At 35.3% G+C, this 23271-nt stretch overlaps 1 protein-coding gene across 5 annotated transcripts; it reads left to right on the top strand.

Annotated features, from left to right (window-relative positions):
- Window positions 1-102: 102 nt before the first annotated feature.
- LOC114190369 (WD40 domain-containing protein) lies at window positions 103-23271 on the top strand. 5 transcript variants are annotated; one of them, XM_085675673.1, is made up of 26 exons: window positions 103-307; window positions 458-537; window positions 992-1372; window positions 4329-4483; window positions 5141-5380; window positions 5677-5786; window positions 5882-5959; window positions 6034-6134; window positions 7277-7368; window positions 7737-7867; window positions 7977-8080; window positions 8160-8237; window positions 8356-8434; window positions 8594-8762; window positions 10400-10470; window positions 10740-10820; window positions 10917-10987; window positions 18926-19022; window positions 19120-19179; window positions 19292-19346; window positions 19454-19845; window positions 19912-20720; window positions 20824-21805; window positions 21964-22524; window positions 22666-22724; window positions 22847-23271. In XM_085675673.1, exons 3-26 carry the CDS (start codon window positions 1020-1022, stop codon window positions 23046-23048), a joined length of 5130 nt encoding a protein of 1709 aa, XP_085531799.1. In that variant the 5' UTR covers window positions 103-307; window positions 458-537; window positions 992-1019; the 3' UTR covers window positions 23049-23271. The 5 variants fall into 5 exon arrangements, with proteins under 5 accessions (XP_085531799.1, XP_085531800.1, XP_085531798.1 ...); XM_085675674.1 differs by having other exon boundaries at window positions 103-537; window positions 1006-1372; window positions 20824-21155; window positions 21243-21805; XM_085675671.1 differs by having other exon boundaries at window positions 104-307; window positions 1006-1372.

Raw genomic sequence — 23271 nt, 5'->3', positions numbered from 1 at the left:
TTGACCTATTTGGTCTGTTGCAGGATACAGTGAGCGAGTTATATTTTCCTACCGTATTTGAAAATAATTTATTGAAATTAATATTTTTATAAAATCCTTCCAAATTTCATGTAAATAAAATCCCCTGAAATTCATTCACCTCCCTTCCCGGCTCCGTCGCGGACACCCAAGAAACACCGCAAAATTGCTTCCGAAACAAGAACCCCAATTCGAAAGGGATTTATCTTTTTCCTTTCTTCTTTTTCCATTCCCTTGCAAGTGCAAGACCTAGTTAATCACTTGCACCAAATCCATCGTAACAGAAAAGGTCAGTGGTGATGGAAGCCCGATTAATTTTCTTGCAGTTTCTGGATTTGCATTTTTGGAATTGTATCTTCAATCGAATTGCACTCCCGAACCCTTTCTTGAGAACAGTGTCCGTTCCACCTCGTAAATAAATAACACCTTTCGGTTTCAGATTCTGCCCTCATTCTTCAATCTGCATGCGGCTTTGAAGTGCATCCTCTCTTAGCAACTGCAACTTCAACCGCTTTCGAGGTCTATCTTCTTCTTTCGGATTTTCGTTACTTTCGTTTTATTCACTTCACTGTTTCGCTTTCTTTTATGTTCACTTTGCGCGAGCTCCAAGGCGTCGTCGACTTGCGACTTGCCAGTTCCTTTTAAATCTTTGCTTCTACTAAATGTTAAATTCGAGACTGATTAGATATCGGTTAGGTTTTACCTTAATCAATTACTCTCTCCGTTGCTATATACGCAGGAGAACTAGAAGAGTGACGCTTGTTTTGAATTCAATTCAATTTAGATTGATAACGGATAAGTTTCTTGTTAATACATAGTTTGTGTGGAATGATGTGGTGATGTTATGTTGTTAAGCCAGAGTTTGTGTTGTACGATGTGACGATGCAATAGTGCACAATGTATGTATGCTGCTGTTTTTTCAGGGATTGGTTTTGGAGTTTGTAGCTTATTGAGGACATTTTATGCACTGTAGTTTGTTACGTGCAGGTTGCTTTAGAAATATGGATTCGCGGAAGGGCAGATCTTCTTGTGGTGCATCTTCGCTTAGTGTTGCACATTTAAGTGTTTCAAATAAGGTGGATCAAATGGTGGCGCCCCCTGGGGATGTGGGAGTTGTTCAGAATGATCTGGATATAGACCTTAGGGAGGTTTACTTTTTAATCATGCACTTCTTGTCTGCGGGACCATGTAGGCGAACTTTTCTACATTTCAAGGAAGAACTTTTAGAGCATCAACTTCTACCCAGAAGATATCATGCTTGGTTTTCAAGAAGTGGTGACGTTGGAGGGGATGATGTCGAAGAAGACGATGATGGCTTCTCTTTACCTTTAGATTATAGCAATTTAGTGGGCAGGTATTTTTTTCTTTACATTTGATGATTTTATTTCCATTTTATTACCATATGTGAGGTTGTACTTTTTATGCATTGCTTTTCAGTATAGATACATTTTTATGAGGGCATGATGTTGGTAAAATGGGAAACTAAATTTCGTTACACTTCACGTTGAAAGATGATCCACTTTTAGTATGTTTGTTAACTGCTACCAGAAACATGTATTATATCAGCCTGAGTTCGTTTTTTTCTTCCATCATATCAGTAAACGAGAAACATACTTATTCCCTATGTTTCAAAATATATGTTGTTTAAGATTATACACTGGGATTAAGAAGGTTATTATATGGTTAATTACGAAAACAAAATGTAGTTTTGTTTAACCAAGCTACTTATATGTTAAGGGTCCTTTTGTGATGGTTTTTCGTTGTAAGCTTTTAGATTTAAGAAACTACAACCAGTTTTCAGTTATAAAAATATAAATTTGAGTTTTTTCTCTTATAATTTTTTAGTTTAAAAAAAAGTTAGTTTAAAATTTCCATATATTGTTAAATTAGTTTCAAGGTATTTTTAAATGGTGGTTGCAATTCTCGTGATGATGATGAGAAGGGTCATGTGCCATAGGTTGCAATTATGTATTTTTGTTTAACAATAATCCAAATTTACAAATATTGAAATAGAGTTAAAAGCAATTTCAGCTTCATTTTTGTCGAACATGTTTTGTTTTGAAAACCCAAAACTTAAAACTCACAACCACCCCAAAAGGCCCAAAACTCTCAAAATATGATCACTTCATTAATGCAATCTCTCATTCTATTTAGTGGAGCTACCAAATGATAAAGCTAGAAAAACATCATACTATTTTCTTAATTTTTCAAGTGATAGAAATTGTAAAAAAACAAGTTTTCTGAAGTGCAGATGTTGTGATAAGGTGATCATAGTTTGGTGCATATACTTGTTAACATTGAAAAGACTCTTTTAAAATCCTATATGCTATATCCTTGTGAACGTGCTTAATGCATATGCTCATAGTATTAGTATTTAAGCAATTAATATATGTTAAACCATAAGAAACAGAGAGACATTGAGCTGAAATTGTATGTTTTTGTGACAGTACGAGTGCCTCGTTTATATTGAGAAAACGGAATAAATACAATAAATTGAGGAGATTTGATGTACTCTAATAATAAAGGTATGATACTAGAAGTAATAATTATGTTCCTAATAATGCAAATATATTCTTGATTATGAATATCTATTATCTACACCTTATTTTATAAAGATCCATAGTTATAACACTTCCTTTCAAGTTGGATCATATAAGTCATATGTGATTAGGTTGCAGCAAGTATGATTGGTCCTTGATGATCCTTTCTAATATGTCTGCCAACTATTCACTTTCATTGACAAATCTAGTGATGGTATTCTTAGACTCCTCCTTTTCTCTTATGAAATGACAATTTTGGTTCATTCATAAAGGATAGGATCAAAGACAATATGTAATGCTATATGGTTGTCAAATATGAGGTCCGTTTTGGAATTTTATTCAAATTTAAGCTCTTTGAGCAGTTGCTCTAGCCATATGAGCTCAAAGGTGACTAAACTCATTACCTTGTATTTTGCTTCTACACTGGATTTTGGCTCAACATTTTTGTTTCCTGGTTTTCCATGATATTAAATCTCCCCAACAGGAACCCAATACCTAGAAAGAGAGCATATATCCTAGGTGAACCTATACATCAACATTAGAATATCCAACAATTTGAGAACTCCTCTTATCTTCATAAATAAGGCTTTTGCTAGGGGTATTTATTTTGGATATATCTTAGGATTCATACAACTGCATCCCAATGGTCTTGACAGAAAAAGTTCATAATTTGACTTACTACAGTCGCTTTCAAAGGCAATGTCAAGCATGTCACAATGAGATAATTTAGTTTACTAAGTATTTGTACCTCTCAGGATTTGAATTAAACTCTCTTTGGTGTGGTACAAGTTTGATACTTGGATCCATTGGTAAGCTACCAAAATATCTAGAGCATATTTCCTCTGCGGTTTGACCAAACCACCCTTGGATTGAACAACTTCAATACCAAGGAAGTTGCACAATTTACCAAGCTCTTCTTTCTGGAACTTCTGAACAAGGTGTTTTGGATAGATTATACCCTCCTTATCACTACCTATGATAACAATGTCATCCATATATATTCACATACACAATTAGGTAGATACATCCATGGGAAAAATGATGTTAAAATAATGAATGATCAACTTTACTTCGTATCATTCCAAAGTGCTGGATGACAATACAAAAACATCCAAACCGAGGTGATTGATTAAGGTCATAAATGGACCTGTGAAGATGACACACCTTATAAAACAACTCCCCTTGAACAGTAAATCCTAGAGGTTCCTCCATGTATACCTTCTCATCAACATCTCCTGGAGAATAAATACAGATATAGTAAATATACATATAAAGTAAATAAACCTTTATTTTCGTGAGTCAAAGTGTTAAACTTCAACATTTAGTGGACTTTGATATTCTCTGTACTATAGTTATCTCTGAATGGTTGACAGTTGACTGGTACTCTGTATTAGATGGGTTATCACTTGACCTTTAATTGCATATGAATGATTATCATTTAAAAAAAGGCTGCCACACTTTATGGTCAATGTCAGTATACTTAAATGTTTATTGCTATTAAGCATTTAGTGAGAATTTTTATTTATTTGAAGTTTGGTATATTGGAATTATTTGTTTTAAAAATAGAAAAAGAAAATAAAATTATTTTGGAAGTGTGATTAATACTCTTAGAGGCATCTCCATCTAGAGATTACTTTCAAATAGAGAATGCTTCATATTTTAATCCAAATATATTTTCTTGGTTCCGAAATCTTTTCTCTTAAGTGAGCTATAGCTGCTGTTTGATATCACCTAAGTCTTAATTATTGTTCATCTTTTTTTTGTTACTAGGTATCCTCACATAACTAAGGATCACTTGGTAAAGCTTCTGAAACAGTTGATGCTGAGTACGGTCCATCCTTTGCATGGAAAACTTGGAGGAAGTAGTCCTAATGCAGCTGATGTTCCTACTTTACTTGGACATGGTTCATTTTCGCTTCTTGATAGTACGTGATAAGCTACAGTAATCTTTTTTCTTGATCATTCAAGCTAAGATCGCTACTCATTATCGCATAAACCGAAAATAATGTCTACAATTTCAGTCTATTATATGAATTTAATGAATATGCTATTTATACATATTTATTAATGAGTTTCTGTTAGTTATTTGAAATATTCTCAAGGTAATGGTTCCTATGTTAGGACTTGCTTTAAAGGTTAGGAGTGGGTATATATCAATCCCTGTTTTGGTTTATATGCTTTGATAAAATTGATAATTGATTGAAGACATGAATCTTCAAGAATTATGTTTGCTTCTATATATGTACACGGTTTACAGTTGCCAATGCCATCCTTGGTCTTCTCCACCAAGATTGGTAATGGCATATACAATGTCATCATTGTGTGGCAAGTAGTCATGAGCATGTGTAAAATGGGAAGGTCCAAGATCCCAAACATTTAAAGACTTGATTAGGTAGTTGTCTAAGGTTTCAAAAGTGTTCCCTTTTGACAGATGTTGTTCTGGTTTGAAGCTTTTATTAACAAAGTTGGATTTAAATATGTCTTGAAGTTGCTGTAGTTGGCCATGCCCCCAACATTAATCACAAAATAGATATGTGGAGGAATGGGATACTTACTCTATTTTTATTCCTGTGTATGTACAGGTGATAGAAAAACAGCTGACAAGTTTGTGAAGACCCCTCCACTTTACATGCGCTGGCCTCACATGAAGGCTAATCAGGTTCAGGGGCTAAGTTTAAGGGAAATTGGAGGTGGTTTTACAAAACACCATCGTGCTCCATCCATTCGTAGTGCATGTTATGCTATTGCCAAACCATCTACTATGGTGCAAAAAATGCAAAATATTAAAAAACTAAGGGGGCATCGTGTGGCTGTCTATTGTGGTATGTATTGCTCTTCTTCCAAACTTACTATTAATATGGTGGCTTTATGCAGCTGGATTGTCTGAGTTCATGTTCAGTTATTCTTATGAAAGTCACTACTTAGATGTGCATCACATGACACAAATAAGTGTTGAATCCAATGTTTTTATAGTATAATTGTTGCTTTCTCTTCTTAGAGTTTCCTTATGAGGTTAAATGTTGATGTTGATTTGTTATGAATTTAGATGCATATAAATCATTACATTCGTAGCTGGACTTATGGTTTATAAATTTTTAAAAATGATTTTATCTTGCAGCCATATTTGACGGATCAGGGAGATTTGTTATTAGTGGTTCTGATGACCGTCTTGTCAAGATTTGGTCTATGGAAACTGCATTTTGCTTAGCTAGTTGCCGTGGACATGAAGTGAGTAAAAAATATAGTTTATGGAAGTAATTTTGACAAGTTTGTTTTCCTTTTATTACCATTTCGTCTTATGTTGTTTTGTTATTAAAATGAAGGGTGATATTACTGACTTGGCTGTAAGCTCAAACAATGCTTTGGTGGCATCTTCTTCAAATGATTTTGTCATTAGAGTTGTAAGTAGTATAGCTTACTTTTTATGTTGTCCTGGAAACCTTGGGCATCTAAGTTGACATTTGCTTTACAACAGTGGCGATTACCAGATGGGATGCCAATATCAGTTTTGCGGGGACATACAGGAGCTGTTAATACTATTACTTTTAGTCCCAGTGTTGTATACCAGCTGCTATCGTAAGTTTAAAAGTTAGGCCTTTGTTGCCTTTCTATCATTGTCCTAGTGATTCTTGAGACTCAGAATAGATAAGTCTTGATGTTAATCTATTTATTTATTTCATTCATAAATAATTGAATTGTAAAACAGTTGCTAAGCTCATGTTCTGTGTCATACAAAAATCTTTACTATTTTTTATTTGTTAAACCAAGTGTTTTGTTTGGGTATTTATTATTGTACTAAATAATAATTGATGGAGATTCCACATCAATTAAAGATATAGCTAAATTATAGTATATAAGTAAGTGCAAATTTCACTTAAAAGCTGGTTTTTGTGATGTTGAGTTGGAGTTAAAGTTATTCTTGTGAATTTAACATACTCCTTTGCATGACATTGGATCTCTTTGCCCCATTCCAAATGGCTTACAAAGTTTGTATGTTTTTTAGACTCACCAGACATGTGACAAACATTTAATGATTACATTCTTCTGCAGATTAATTATTTATTTTTAATAAATTCAACTATGCTTAGTTTTTCTGTTTGAATATATGAAAAGTATTTTATGCTATCTTGTTCGTATATTATAGAATAACTTATCACATCTTAAATCTGTCTTCTAGGATCCTTATTCTTAGGGATTTATTTTATCTTTTGGAAGTTATTTGTTTCTTTAGGATTAAGAGTCTAGTATTGGTATAAATAAGGGTTAATACTTCATGTTTATCAAGTTATCATCAAATCGAAACCATTACAATATGAACAAAATTATTTTTCGAAGTCTTTCTTTTCTTTCCTTTCTTCAATATTTAAAACGTTTTGATTTCAACATCTTATCAGAATGGTGCTATCCCCGTGTCATTCCTTTGTCATCAAGTTCTGTAAATCAGGAGCTCTACTGTATTTGCATCTGTTTTCTTAGCAACTGATCATCTATTGCATTGTTTCCTGATTCCCACTAGTGTAGATGCTGCTCTGTTTTTACCATTGTCTCCATTGCTGTATCCACTTACCTTTGTATAGATCTGCGTCTGTGATCACATCTTCAACTTCAGACCTCTTTTCATTTTTTATAGGGGTGTGGGGTTGTGCTAATTTCTTCATTATTTTACACACATGTACATCATTCTAGTGTTAATAATCTAACTTTTATGACTTATGTAGGTCATCTGATGATGGAACTTGTAGAATATGGGATGCGAGGAACTCACACAATCCCCGAATATATGTGCCTCGGCCTCCAGATGCTATACATGGTCAGTTAATTGCTTCTATTTATGTTAACAGATTAGGCCTGGAATTGGAAGTGACTTAAATTTGATATGGTGGTACAATCTTTTCAGTTTTTAAGTTGGATCAATGACATTCTATTAAAATCTAAATCCAATATAAAAATAAAAAAGATTTTTTTTTATATTTCAACATGTTTTTTAAATAAATACTACACTTGGAATACTGGATGGAATTATCAAATCTTGTTCAAGTCAAACTATGCAAGTTTAGACATACAAATGGATGACTTGTTACTTAAACCTTCCAGATCAGTAGTCTGACCTGCTGACTAAAATAATTACTCTTTTGTTATTAGGTTATTATTGATTCAGGAATTATAAACTTTTTGCAGGAAAGATCAATGCTCCACCAGCTAGTTTGCCGTCCTCAAGCAATGGTCAACAAAGCTATCAAGTACTTTGTTGTGCATATAATGCAAATGGAACTGTTTTTGTAACCGGTAGTTCTGATACTTTTGCCAGGGTAGGTTTATTGGTGTACTCTTCACAAATTTCGTATTTTCTCTCAGGAATACTATTAGCTTATTTAATATTTGCTTCTATGCTATGTTTATAATTACTGCTATTTGCAGGTATGGAGTGCGTTGAAGCCCAACACTGATGACCCAGAACAACCAATACATGAGATGGATTTATTATCTGGTCACGAAAATGATGTTAATTATGTACAGTTTAGGTTAGACATCCCGGCTAGATCTACACTTGTTTGTTTTGCTTTGCAATGATCCTTATTATGTTTGTTATTCTGCAAGCAGTGGTTGCTCTGTGGCTTCAAAAATTTTAACATCTGACCCCTGGAAAGAAGAACATACACTGAAGTTTCGAAATTTCTGGTATATCCTAGCACTTGTTATAATCTTTTCTACCCTGGTTAGTTTTATTTAATGTAACAACTGTACCCCTTCTGTCATTACTAAGTATATGTTGCATAACTATGTCATAATATTTCAGGTATTGTCATGATAACATAGTTACCTGCTCTCGTGATGGAAGTGCAATTATATGGGTTCCCAGATCACGTAAATCTCATGTGAGCTCCTTGAATTGGATTACCATGAATTTTGGTCTATTTTTATTCTTGAAGGCATTTTCTTTTCCAGAATTCTTTTGGGATCTATCTATGTGGCATGTGTAGGTTCATTTCCCCCCTTGCTTTCCATGTTAAATATATTTGTCTCTTCTGGTTCAGGGAAAAGTAGGACGTTGGACTCGAGCATATCATCTAAAAGTGCCACCCCCACCCCTGCCTCCCCAACCTCCACGAGGTGGTCCAAGGCAGAGATTGCTACCTACACCTCGTGGTGTCAATATGATTATATGGAGTCTAGACAATCGCTTTGTGCTTGCAGCTATTATGGGTAATGTTCTTGCTAAAATAAATACTGGAGCAGCGAAATTTTAACCGGCAAATTATACATTTTTTGTATACTTAAGTATATTAAATTGGTATAGCACCTTGTATACAAATCATGGTCAAGGTGGGATATACAAGTTTATTTTTTATTATTACCGTTTGATTATCTTTCATTTTCTGAAATCCTTTGCTTGACCCATCATAAAGTAAATCACAATCAATTCACTTTGTTGCAGCTCTATTGTGTTAAATACTAACTCTTTGATATGATAACTAACTACAATTACATATTATAAAATTTATCTGGCATCAAGTACACTATATTGTTAGGCTCACTACATTTGAGATATTGTTGCTTTTGGTCACATGGGCCTCATGATTTTGTTCTTAAAAAGTGTCTCTAGTGCTCACTGTTGGGCTCAAACCCTTCGTGGTTGTGAGTTTAAGCCTCATGGTAATTGAGGCCCAAACAAGCATCAAAGTGGACATTATCTTGAATACTGTGAGTGATTCTGTCAGTAAAACAAACTTGAGGTCTGAACAGCAGTTGAAATATTTAAAGGATCCAATTTCGCTAATACATCATTTGGAAATGGATTTTCTTATAAACAAATCCGCCACGGAGCATGCATATTTTCTACTTGCTACTACTGTGTACTACTGCTTGCTTCTGTCACATATATCACTAAGCATTATATTGCCACAAGATGTATGTTGGTTTAGTATGCAATTGAATTGATATTTTATTATCACCACATTGCGTAGAGATTATTGGTTTAGTGTTACAATTGATTGTTTTTAATCCGTTGTGGATTGTGGAGGTAGAGAATATGCTTGCATTGTTTTATATATCACTAAGCATTATATACTATCTATGTTCCTTGGTTTACTATGCAATTGATATTTTATTATCCCCATTAGGCAATTTGAACTTGTACATCGTTTGCTTATGTGATATCCCCCTTGCTCTCATTTTTAACCAATGTAGGACTTCTTTTATTTGCAATATTATCCCATCTAGAATAAAAGTATGTACAACGTTTTATTTTTAACCAATGTAGGACCTGAAAAAGTTGCAGAAAATTAGAATAAAAAGTAACAATTTATTAAGTATATAGTCAAATTACACACAACAAAAAGAAAACTGCTCTTACAAACAACAAAAGTGTTATCCCACTAAATGAGGTCAATTTCATGAATTACATAACATCATTTGGCTTGGTTAAAGACCAAATGTTCAAAGAAAAAATTAACTGCACTTGAAGTAGAAAAATAGAGCGCAATTCATAAAGAAAACATATAGTGAAATATAGTTGAAGATGGATGCAAAATTATATTTACCATCACAATCGATGCAATTAAGTACTATTTCTCCAGCGCCAAGCTCTTCAACTGCTTTTGCTAGTTCATAGGCACCAATTGGTCGGCCTTCTCACCCTCCATTAACCTGACAATAAACATAAGTATTTGAGATTGGAAAATACTTCAGACAGTAAATAGTCAAATAACTATATTCATTTGACATAACATTTCACAACTTTGTGATCCCTTCACTTGTATAGATAATCAATCTTATGTTATTTAATGTGGAGAGAAGGTTGTTGCTTGCTTTAACTAAGTACTTGTCTTCTCTTCTTGAAGATTGCAGAATATGTGTTTGGAATGCCGTTGATGGAAGCTTAGTGCACTCTTTGACTGGTCATACTGAATCTGTAAGACCTAATTCTTTATTTATTTTTTGGCTGAGAATCTGCAAAATCTGTCATCTATCTTTCTCTACCCGCCATCCTTTCTGTATTTTGTATGGGGGTAATTTTTCTCCATTGGTAAACATGCTCAACTTGTATTCTTTGGACTAAAAGTTGAAATTTGGTCATACTTTTGTTATTGGGTTAAGTTCTAGCCTCTTGTTTTTTTCTTTCTTGATTTGAATTTGTACAGTTCTGTCATGACTAAATTGTGATTCTTCAATGGTTGGCAGTCTTATGTTTTGGATGTTCACCCTTTCAACCCTCGAATAGCTATGAGTGCCGGCTATGATGGACGAACCATTGTTTGGGATGTAAGCTTATTTTATTTGGGTTCTTAAAGTTCTTAAGGTTTAAACCTTTTTTTTAGACACATTAATTTATGCTTTTCTGGTATATTATTTTTCCAGATATGGGAGGGCATACCAATTCGAACGTATGAAATTGGACGCTTTAAGTTGGTTGATGGGAAGTTTTCTCCGTAAGTATCTAGAACAATTGTCTTGAATGGTTTTTTATATTTTTGTTTTTCATTTAATAATTCCATTCTTGTATCTATTTTTTTTTTCTCTTAATAGATTTTGGTTTGTTCCTCACTTTGGTGATACACAGTGAATGTCTTCCACACCCATCTGTCTTTCACTTTTCATAATCTGTTGGTACAGAAACTCATTAGGGAGATCCAAACTTTACAGCTATGTATTCCCTGTCAAGTGTTATAAATGCTGAAAAGTGAACTGAGTTAAGGTATCGCTATTTATAGCCGTACAAAGAACCTGAAAGTAAAACTACACTCTAAGTACACCACACAACTATTTTCCTCCTTTCATTTTTCAATCTAATTAAACAACTAAAAAGAAACAATTATTCTCGTCTTAATTCCATTTAACGAAACCGCTTTAAAATTCCACTTCAATTCATCCCAATTTCTACCATTTCCTATTTCTTTCATATTTTGATGACTATCCAAACAGGGTGCAAGAGAGTACAGCATGAAGACTGGAAATAAGGGAGACTGAATCAGCAAATAATTGTTGTAGTGACAGTTATATTAATCCCATAGTCAAGGATATGAACCACTGCAGGACTATGTGAATAGACAAACAAAGAAGAATTACAATTTTGTGGCCTTAAATTAAAACTGTAAAATAATAGGCTATAGGAGTCCATTTGAGACCATAAATTGCCTTGTTTAATTTGAATACCAAGGACTAATCATTATAAAGCCAGATGGATGACACATATATATCTCCTTCTGAAGCATAACATTTAGGAATCTATATTTGACATCTAGCCGTTGTAAGACCACTAGAAAAGGATTAATCTTGTTGGAAGTCCCACATCGACTAGAGATAAGGCCAATTCATAACATGGTATCAAAACCAAGTTAGAGCCTATCCTAGCGGAGGTTAGGCTTAAAGCCCACTTCTAACATGGTATCAGAGCCAGGTTAGAGCCTATCCTTGCAAACTTTCTTGAACATGCTGTTCCACCTAATATTGGGCCGCTAACGGACCACCCACTAATTTCTTGTCTCACGCACGAGATGAAGATACCTCGGCGTGAGGGGGTGTTGGAAGTCCCACATCGACTAGAGATAAGGCCAATTCATAATATATAAGTGAGGTACAAACCTCACCTTACAAGCCGGTTTTGTGGGGTTGAGTTAGGCTTAAAGCTCACTTCTAACAGTTGTTTTCAACGTGTGAGCCACCTCTATTCTTTGTAGGTTGAAAAATCTCATTTCTAAAACCCTAGATTGGTTTATTCAAATGGAAGAGAATAAAGCTCTAATACCAAGTTAGGTTTAAAGCTCACTTCTAACATGGTATCAGAGCCAAGTTAGAACCTATCCTAGCGAGTTTTCTTGGACATTCTGTTCCACCCGCTATCGGCTTGCTAACGGATCACCCATTCATTTGTAGTCCCACGCACGTGATGTATATACCTTGGCATGAGAGGGTGTGTTGGAAGTCCCACATTGACCAAAGATAAGGTCAATTCACAATATATAAGTGGGGTGCAAACCTCACCTTACAAGCTGGTTTTGTGGGATTGAGTTAGGCTTAAAACCCACTTCTAACAAATCTGAATAAGAGGAGATTATATGTAATTGATTAATTTGAAACACTACATTAGCCTTTATATATAGAGAATTGTGATCCTAAACTATTGATTAGAAAGATTCTAATAGTACACCTAATATCCTACTAACAAAACTTTCTCCCCTTACACTTAATGAAACGCAAAGAAAGTGTGTTTATAAATTTTATCCCAATTTATATTTAAAATAATTTCATAATCAATTTATAGAATTTTACATGTTCTGAATGTATTGTGTGTATAATGTAGACAACACAATATGTATTTATACTATTGAATAGAATCAATTACAATAAAGGCACCTAATAATTAGAAATCAATCACCCAAATTTACGAGATTATGTAACAGTTGATTTCCTAGAAATCTATAACCGCTGATTGTATTCTAACATTGCCCCTCAAACTGGAGCATATATGTCATATGCACCAAGCTTCCGAGGGCTTCTAAGGGACTTGGTGAATACATAAGCCAACTGATTGCTAAAGTTGACAAAATCAGTAGTGATTTTTTTAGAGAGCACCTTTTCTCTAAAAACAATCAATTTCAATGTGTTTGGTTCTTTCATGGAAGGTCGGGTTTGATGTAATGTGGAGTTCAACTTGATTGTCACAAATAAGCTTTGTCTCATGGATGTCTCCTATTTTTAGTTGTAGTAGTAGTTGCCTGAGCCATGTAAGCTCATAAGTGGCTGCTGCCATGGCACGATATTCTGCTTCTGCATTACTTCTGGCACCTATATTTTGCTTCTTGCTTCTCCATGAGATAACGTTTTCTTCGATAAGAACACAATACCCAGAAGTGGATCTACTATCTGATGGTGATCCTGATCAATCTGTATTAGAGTAACAAGTGATCTTAGTATTGCCTTTGTCTTTGTACAATAATCCTCGTCTAGGAGCATTTTTTATGTATCAAAGAATACGTGTTACAACATTTAGAAATTGGCTTTGGTTATCACAAGGAGCATTTAGAAATTGGCTTACCACACTAACCGCGAAAGTGATGTCGGGTTTGGTGATGGTGAGATAGTTGAGTCTTCCTACCAGGCGACGATATCTTTCTGGGTCTTTCAATGGCTCCCCCTGACCCGGAAGAAGCTTGATATTGGGATCCATAGGAGTATCCCAAGGACGACAATCAAGCACAACAATTTCAGTAAGAATGTCCAAGACATACTTACATTGATTAATAACAATTCTAGAAGTAGATTGAGCAACTTCAATGCCTAAGAAATATGTTAGAGGGCCCAAACCTTTAATATGAAATTGCTGTGAAAGATGCTCTGAGTTGTCGAAATCCAGTCTCAAAATCACTTGGTGATGACAATGTCATCAACATAAACAACAAGGTAAATGCACTTGCTAGAAGAGTAATGAAAGGAGAAGACAAAATGATCAAGACAAAATTGAAGAGACAAAACCAAGCCCAAGGAGATTGTTTCAAAACATAGACAGACCTTTGAAGCTTACAAATAAGACGAGAATCACAAGAAGCAAGAAAGCCAGGGGGTTGATCCATATAAACTTCTTTCTGCAAATTCACCATATAAGAATGCATTTTTAATATCTAGCTAGTGAAAAGGCCTATGATGAATAACAACTATATCCAGAAAGAGATGAACAAAAGTTATTTTGGCCTCGAGGGAAACGGTGTCCCAATAATCTAGACCAAAAATTTGTGTGTATCCTTTGGCGACCAAGCGAGCTTTTAATCGGTCAATATGACCATCAGATCCAATTTTCACTGTCTAAACCCAACAACAACTAACAATTTTCTTGTCAGGAGGTAAAGGAACAAGTTCCCAAGTGTCATTAGAATGTAAGGCTGTCATCTCCTCTACCATTGCCTGACGCCAGCCAGGATCAACCATGACTTCACCTGTAGTCTTAGAAATAGACACAAAATCCAAAGAAGAAACAGGAGAAATAGGATGGAGACAAACGATCATAATTAGTGGTAAAAGCATAGAGGGTTGGGATTACGAGAGGAAGGTGTACTTTTTCGTATTGCAATAGAATGTTTAGGTGCAGGAGGCGTGGGTGGAGGGGCGGTTGAAGCATCAGATGATGCTTAAGGATTAGTAGAGTGAGTCACAATCGGAGTTTGAACGTTGAGGAAAAGCAATTACTTGAGCCGGAACAGAGGAGACTTTTGAAAATTCTACTATAAGATTGACATCTAATATAGTGGAAGGGTAGAAGGGGTTGTCTTGAAAAAAGTCACATCAGCGAAAACTATATAGCATTGAAGTTGAGGACAAAAACAACGATAATGCTTTTGAAGGCATGAGTAACCAAGAAAAATACATTTGAGAGACTTGACAGAACGTTTATCTTTACTTAGAGTAAGAACATGAACAAAGCATGTACAACCAAATACATGAAGAGGAATGGAGTAAAGATCTTGTGTTGGATATAAGAGAGAGTGAGGAACCTGATTATTAAGGACGGAGGAAGGCATGCGATTGATCAAATAACATGCTGTCAGAATGGCATCTCCCCGAAATCAAGAGAAACATTTTGGTGAAGAAGCGTACATGCAGTTTCAACTGAGTGTAGATTCTTTCTTTCAGTGACACCATTCTGTTGAGGTGTGTGAGAGCAAGATGTTTGATGGAGGATACCTTGTGAACTAAGGAAAGACTGAAATTGGGAAGACATTCACGAGCATTGCCAGTGTGTAAAATTTTAATAGAGGTGCCAAATTGATTTTGAATTTCAGTCAATGAAAGTAACAAAAGTAATAAAAGCCCAAAGTAGAACAAACACGACTAGGACCCCAAATATCAAAGTGAACTAAAGCAAAATTTGACGAAGAACTTTTATTAACTCTAAAGACGATCACTAACAAGACTCTCACTGAAAAGAAGATCTGTTAGACAAATTGGGAAGCATGAGACGCATTTTGGTAGGACTAGGATGACCTAAGCATTGATGCTCAAGAGCTTGAGACGCATTGGAGATACAAGCAACCGATTGTGACAGATAGTATAATCCTCAAGACTCATGTCCTGCTCAAGCGTCTGTCCGGTACGTCAATCCTAAACAAGAACAAAATTATTAGCAAAAAGAACAGAAAGTTGTGTTTGACAAATGCCATGAACTATTATTTAAGAGCCATTTGCTATGGTAACAAAAGATAAAGAATCCAAATAAGTCAGTTGAGAGAAAAAGGACTTGTTACTAGACATATGGTTAGAGGCGCTGGAGTCAAGAATCCAAGGTCCAAGGGAAGAGGACTAAGAAATACAGGCTACAACGAGTGACGGCGGTGACAGGTTGGGTAGGTTGCATGGCTGCCTTGTATTGGAGAAACTCATTATAGGCAGCAACAAAAATGAAACCTCATCTGATGGTTTGGAGAAATGACCTGAGCAATATTAGGTGTCTTGTAATGTTGTCGTGCCTTTCCAAGACATTTTGCCTTAGTATGGCCATATCGTGGGTGAAAATTGCAACGAGAGCGTTGACCACGATATCCACCACGGTTTCCACTTTGTCCACCACAGTAGGAAGATTGAGAGTAAAAAGTAAAGGAATCAATTGGATGTACAGGAGAATGACCAAACATGTGAGGAACTGAGAGGCAAAGTAATTGTTCACTAATGGTGTCATAAGGTGGAACAACCGTTCCATATAAGATTTGATTGCGGACAGAATCAAACTCAGTAGGAAGTCCAACAAGTGCAAGAACCATAAAAAACTTGTCACGTTCAACATCTTGGTCTGCATCATTACTAAAAGGAATGAGTGACTCAAAATCAACAATTAAGCAATCGAGCTTACCAAGATATCTCTGTATATCATTATTTTCGAGCTTCACAATGATAAGGTTAAAGACAACATTGTAAAGGCGATGAACATCGTTGGAGTACACTCTCTTGGCTTTGTTCCAAACATCATAACATGTAGTAAAAGTGTGGTATTGAGGCTGCAATTTGACATCAATAGAGAACCAAAAAAACGTTACACAATGAGGCATGAATTTGTATCCATTGGGCTTGATCGTTACGGGAATGTCTTTGGCCTGTTTGGTCAAGTGGTCGGCACGAACTTGTCCCTGAGACCATAGCAGCAACAACCCAGGAGTTATAATTGGTCGTAGAGGGGGTACTTGATTGTGAGCTTTCAGAAGCCATGAGAAAAGTACTTGAAATGGACTAAAAAAGGGTCGCCTTGGTGTGAGGAAAAGGTAGAGGGTGTGCCGACAAGTGGGTCATGCCACAAGAGTGAGAAAAACACAAGCTGAGATAGGCACGTGGGACGCACGTGTCGTAGGAGGAAGACGTTCCTAATCGTAATGGGCACCATAGGAAAAAGGAGCTCGATGATAGCACAAAGGGGCACACAATGGCCATGGGTATTGTTAACAAAAAAAAATTCTGGATCGGATCCTTAAACTATTGATACCATATAGAATTTGTATGTTTTGAATGTATTGTGTGTATAATGCAGACCACACAATATGTATTTATACTATTAAATAGGATCAATTACAATAAAGGAACCTAATAATTAAATCAATTATCCTAATTTACGAGACGGTTGATTTCCTAGAAATCTGTAACTGCTGATTATATTCTTACACAAATAAACAAAATTAATTAAATTTAAATAAAATACAATAAAATAAATAATAATTAAATAATACATAAATAATTAAATACAAATAATAATAATAATTTTTATCTTGAAGGTAATTTTGTCATTATATAATTTTATCTATTAAAACAATTTTTATATCATCCATATCATAAATCATTTATAAACTTTTCCATTTCTCATCGTCTTTCTCTTAATCCTAACAATCTCACTTTCACCTCTCTTTTCCCTCAACTTCACTTATTTCAACTCTTCCAAATTCATCCTCTAATCCAAACACAAGCTAAGAGGATCTAAGATTCAATTTATATGTTTCAAGCTTGGTGCATATAATCTATATGCTCCAATTTGGGGGAGTGTTGAAATATAATGTTATTTGATTAGTATTTCCTTTTTGTATTACCCAACCACGGGGAGTGGGGGAGTGTTGAAATATAATGTTATTTGATTAGTATTTCCTTTTTGTATTACCCAACCACGGGGAGTGTTGAAATATAATGTTATTTGATTAGTATTTCCTTTTTGTATTACCCAACCACAGGGTTAGGGTTTTAGGCAAGTGACTTGCCTTCTTTTGTATCGTCGAAGACAACGTTAATAAGAGCAAACATTGTGATGTTTTAAATAAACTCAAACTTATTGTGCAAGTCTTTATTATAATTAGAGATAAAGAGAAGATCTTATATGATCCGGAATATTTATATTATATGTATTGTTAGGAACGTTTTTATTTATTCTCGTATCATATCTTCATATATTGTAAATTTTTTTGAAGTTGTTAATTTGTCTTTAGATGAATCTCATCTAAAATGTCTTTTTCAATGATGATGATAAAAGGGGATGAAGTGACAATATGGTTAAATTGTTATATTTGACTAACTTTGTTTATAGATGATTTTGATTATATATATATATATATATATATATATATATACTCATTTCAACTCAGAACAAAAAAGCGTGCTATATAAAATAAATCCCATTCACTAAACGAAATACAATTCGTTGAGCGAGTTTATTTAGGAAACTATCCTGATTGTACTCGGATTGCAATTTGCTAGGCAAATCTTACTTGCCAATCATATTTAGGGATGAAAGGGTATTCAACTTTCTTTAATCTTGCTCCTATCTCTCTCTCTTGAGTAACCATCTCGTCCATCATTTCTCTTTAAATGTTCTGATATTCTTTTGAGGTCCTCATCAGTTTTTATTTTATTTTCTCTCTACTGTAAATTCTAAAACCCACCCAACCACTATTTTAAAAGTAATTCTTCTTAAATTTAAACCAAATGTGTCTTCTACATTTTTTCTTAAATTGAATTTTTAATATAAGAATGGAGGGTAAGCATTAAACACTGGACCACTATGTTGCTTTAAAGCGAAAGCCAATAAGTAAGAACACTTGACCACTATCTTATTGTATGGACTATAGTTATCTGTTCCATATTCAGTTCAACTGATTAATATTTTTTACTTTGCTGTTACCAATGTTAATTGTCTGGACCCATGCTAACACTAAGATATTATCATTTTTGTGTATTAATTATGTCAAGCTATGAGCTTAAGCTGCTTTGTGTCCAAATGGGAAAAGTCTGTAGGCTATATGTTTACCTTGCTGATCATTAGTGTTTCGTGTCACACACATGAATTGTCATTTTTGTGGCTATCACGATCTCTAACAGTGTAATTTGTTAAAATATTCTGTTCATTTTAGGGATGGAACATCAATTGTGCTCTCAGATGATGTTGGACAAATATATTTTCTGAATACAGGTCAAGGAGAGTCCCAAAAAGATGCAAAATATGATCAGGTGGTAAAATATTCCTCGCCTACCTTTTTTTGAAATCAATATAAACTTTATGGCAAGTAAATTTATCTCTATCTCTTATTTACTTTTTTTCTGGCAGTTTTTTCTTGGAGATTATCGACCCCTTATTCAAGATACTCAGGGAAATGTTCTTGATCAGGTTGATAGTCGATTTGCTTCTGTACTTTGTTGATTGTCTATATGTTTGACTTGATAAGATTGTTGAAATTTTCTGTGGCATACCCAGCTAACCTGTGTCACATCTGATGCAGGAGACTCAACTTCCACCACATCGAAGAAACATTCAGGAACCTCTGTGTGATTCTAGTATGTTTTTTTTTTTTTTTTTTTTTAATTCTAGTATGTTATGGCTTACTACGTAATTCTTATGTTTAATAGGATGCTAATTTCTTACAATTTTTCTTTTATAACAGGCATGGTGCCATATCCAGAACCTTATCAGAGTCAATTTCAGCAACGTCGACTTGGTGCTCTTGGCATTGAATGGCGGCCTTCGATGATAAAATATGCTGTCGGCCCAGATTTTAGTGTTGGCCAAGGTCAAGACTACCCAGTCATACCTTTGGTAGATTTGGATGGAATGGTTGAGCCACAACTAGATTTCTTAGATGCCCCGTTATGGGAACCAGAATATGAGATAATTGTAAGTGAGGATACTGATTCTGAATACAATGTGAATGATGATACTTCTAGTGCAGCTGCACAAGGGAGTGTCATTTCTTCTAGTGATCTAGAGTGCAGCGAAGATGACTCTAGTAATAGGGACGGCCTTAGAAGATCAAGAAGGAAAAAACATAACGTTGGAGTAAGTGTCTTCTTTTTTGTTTGATCAATAATTAATTACAAATTATCTAATCTTAATGTTTCTCAGGTTGAGGTAACGACTTCCTCTGGAAGGCGCGTTAGAAAAAGGAATTTGGACGAGTGTAATGGTAATACTTCTGGAAGTAACAGACCCAGTAAGAAATCCAAGGGCAGTTCAAAATCATCAAAAAGGAAATCTTCAAAAGCGAAGACATCAAGACCCCAGAGAGTTGCTGCACATAATGCTCGCCATATGTTCTCTCAAATTGATGAAACATCCACTGATGAAGAAGATAATGATTCCAATGATGAATCATCAGACAGTTTCCAAGATCCAGACGATTTTAGTGATCCTGAGAGGGAAATGGACGTGAAGCATGATGAATTTAAAAAGTCTCAGTTAAAAAAGTTTGCAAATGTGTCCAAGCCTCCTGTATGCTCTGAATCCCAGTCAAATGTTGAAACTAGACCAAGGCTGGTACTTAAGTTTTCACTTCGTGATTCTAAGAAGAGTGTGCCCACAGAGGACACAAAACCTACTTGTGAGACTGAGGATAATATGGTATGTCAGTCTTCTAGACCTCAACCCCAAGAAAGCCATCATAAAACTTTTCCAGATTCAAAATATTTGGACTCTGTGCTATCTTCTATGACTGCAACTAATTCTGAACTTCCCCAAAGGCACAATGGAGATGAAAATGATGATAAAATTCAAACTGAGAATGCTACAAATAATCTGGATCCATCTAGATATGTTGAGGAAAACACAGATCAGTGCAGAAAGGTGGAGACACACACATATGAACCGTCAAGATCAAGGGATGCTTTGCTGACTGATGCTGAAAATGATGACCATCTCGAACACGATGCCAATGGGTAAGTAAAGATAAATGTAAAAAAAATGTTTATGATACTGCTTCGTTTTCTATATTTGGCAATGTCTTCAGAATCCAATGTTTTTCACTACCTTGTTTTGCAGGAGATCAGAACATATGATTGGCAAGTTAGAGACTGCCCGTAGTATGATTAATAAAGGGCTGACTGGTTTTGAAGATGCACTTAAATTTTCCTCACCCGAACCTTTGTTGTCTGGAAATGCTCAGCCAAATGCTGATGCCTTCTGGACATCTGGTTATGAGAAGTTCAATGGTGTTAATAAATGCCAGTCTGGGTCTGGCAAACGTGCAGAGGACTCGCTAGAAAACAATGAAGCTGTTCACTCAAGCCACTCTGGTGACCTGAAAATGAAAGCACCTGTGAAATCAACCAAGCTAATTATTAAAAAGAAACAGATTTCATCGGAAACCGAAGGTCCTTGCAAACTAAAATTTGTTAGTTCTAAGGCAGATTCAACTGGTGCTAGAGGTATTGTTATATCTGGAAATTCCTCTATTACAGGTCCTAATCTTGTACCGGAAGGAGAAGAAGACAGAAAATTTAGTACTACACAGCTACTGCATTCATATTCTGACAAGAGAAGAGATTTCGTCCATGAAAGGGATAAGTCGCATAAAGGGAAAGACAATCAAGATGGTTTTGAATCTTTTGATTGTGATATTGAAGAACATAATTCTGTTTTCAGCAATCAACATGGTTTAGGAATTGTTTTGTCTGATGTTTTGAGTGATCCTATACGTCGATCACGATCTGTAAGGATAAAGTCAACTTCTGAGGAGCCAAGCACTTCAAACAGAAGGTTTAAAATTCATGGGGGTCAAAGTTCGAGGGGGAAATCTGATTGGGAAGACTGTTCTACCAAAGTGTCTGATCAACTTCATCGTAGAACTAGGACTTCCAGACATAGACGTGATGAACATATTTCCAGTAATCCTGGTGGTTCTTTAACTCGAAGGGTGTCAAATCATCATGTCAAAAATTCGTCATGGCTGATGCTGTTAATGCATGACGATAGTTACCGATATATTCCTCAACTTGGTGATGAAGTTGTGTACTTTAGACAGGTAATTTACATTCTCTTCACTTATGGTTTGTAATAAATAGTTCATAGACTCTTGGAAGTCAAGTTTCCCTAATCTGTTTCCTAGTTTATGCTCTTATCCTTATGTTGTTGGTTTTGTAATCTGCTTCCTAATTCATCTTCTTGATATTTGATTGCCAGGGACATCAAGAGTACTTAGAGTCATGTGCATCATCTGAATCAGGTCCATGGAGATCATTTCTAGGACTAGGCTTTTCTGAAATTTGCAAGGTTGAAGAGCTTGAGTACGCAGAGCTCCCAGGCTCCGGGGAGAGCTGTTGTAAACTTAAACTTAAATTTGTGGATCCTTCTTCACACGTGCATGGCAAAATGTTTAAATTAACCCTACCTGAATTGAATGACTTCTCTGATTTTGTTGTTGAGAAAACATGGTATGATACTGCCATGAAGAGAAATTGGTCTTCAAGAGATAAATGCAAGGTCTGGTGGAGAAATGGAGACGGGGATGGTGGAAACTGGTGGGATGGTAGAATTATTTCAGTGCAGGCCAAGTCTCATAACTTCCCTGATAGTCCTTGGGAAAGGTATCAGATCCAGTACAAGAATGATCCAACCGAGAATCATCTGCATAGTCCATGGGAACTACGTGATCCTGATCCTGAGAATCAATGGAAGCATCCCCACATTGATCACACAATCAGAGATAAGCTGCTTTCCTACTTCACTAAATTAGACCGCAGGGTAAGTAAATATAAAACTTTATTAGACTATGTTCTTTCACTGAATTAGGCTTATTCATACTTGCAAGATGCAAAGTTCTAATTTTTATTTAAAGGGTGGTGGGTGGAACGTTTCTCATTGTTTGTATTTCCCTCAATTCAGGAGAAATTTGATATCCACGCATTGAACAAAGTAGCTGAGAAATTAGAGTTTGCAAACAGGTACTAAAGTTTCTGTTTAGGGAAACACAGAGGATTGATGTGCCTGTCGTTTTGTATACAGTCTTGTTGTAGCAATTAGGTTAAACCTGTGAGTTAAAATCATTTTTGGATTTGTTTTACAGGTTTCCCGTCCCACTCTATCCTGAATTGATCCAGTCAAGGTTGGAGAATGACTACTATCGTACTGTGGAAGGTGTGAAGCATGATATAATGGTAATGTTATCAAATGCCGAAGACTACTTTACAATTACAAAAAATTTTCAGCTGTTGAGCAAGATCAGGAGATTATCAGAGTGGTTTAGAAAGAAACTTGAAAAGGTATAGAAGGCCCAAATTGGGGTTTATAGGTTTCTTCTAACATTGTTTTTCATTCTTTAATCCAATTTTGGAGAATTAGTTGGTATTTAAGTTGGTTTTATAGAATGGTGAAGGCCATAGGAGAGGTGGGTAAATATCAGCTATCACGTGTATATATACGAACTCATCCTTTTTAATGCAAATTCTCGTTATGAAGCATCATCTTCGGCTTTATAACTTTGATTTCGAA

Source organism: Vigna unguiculata, chromosome 7 (assembly GCF_037176805.1).
Source record: "Vigna unguiculata cultivar grain cowpea cultivar isolate G323 ecotype 2 chromosome 7, ASM3717680v1, whole genome shotgun sequence".
NCBI classification, from domain to species: Eukaryota; Viridiplantae; Streptophyta; class Magnoliopsida; order Fabales; family Fabaceae; genus Vigna; species Vigna unguiculata.
Note: the sequence above shows the minus strand (reverse complement) of the source record. Positions and strands in the feature narration are given on the sequence as shown.

What these genes read in the sequence shown, in the direction of transcription:
- LOC114190369 (XM_085675673.1), top strand. Translation starts at nt 1,020, where the DNA reads ATGGATTCGCGGAAGGGCAGATCTTCTTGTGGTGCATCTTCGCTTAGT. An exon ending in TATAGCAATTTAGTGGGCAG is followed by an intron (nt 1,373 to 4,328) that starts GTATTTTTTTCT and finishes TTTTGTTACTAG; the next exon opens with GTATCCTCACATAACTAAGG. An exon ending in TTCATTTTCGCTTCTTGATA is followed by an intron (nt 4,484 to 5,140) that starts GTACGTGATAAG and finishes GTGTATGTACAG; the next exon opens with GTGATAGAAAAACAGCTGAC.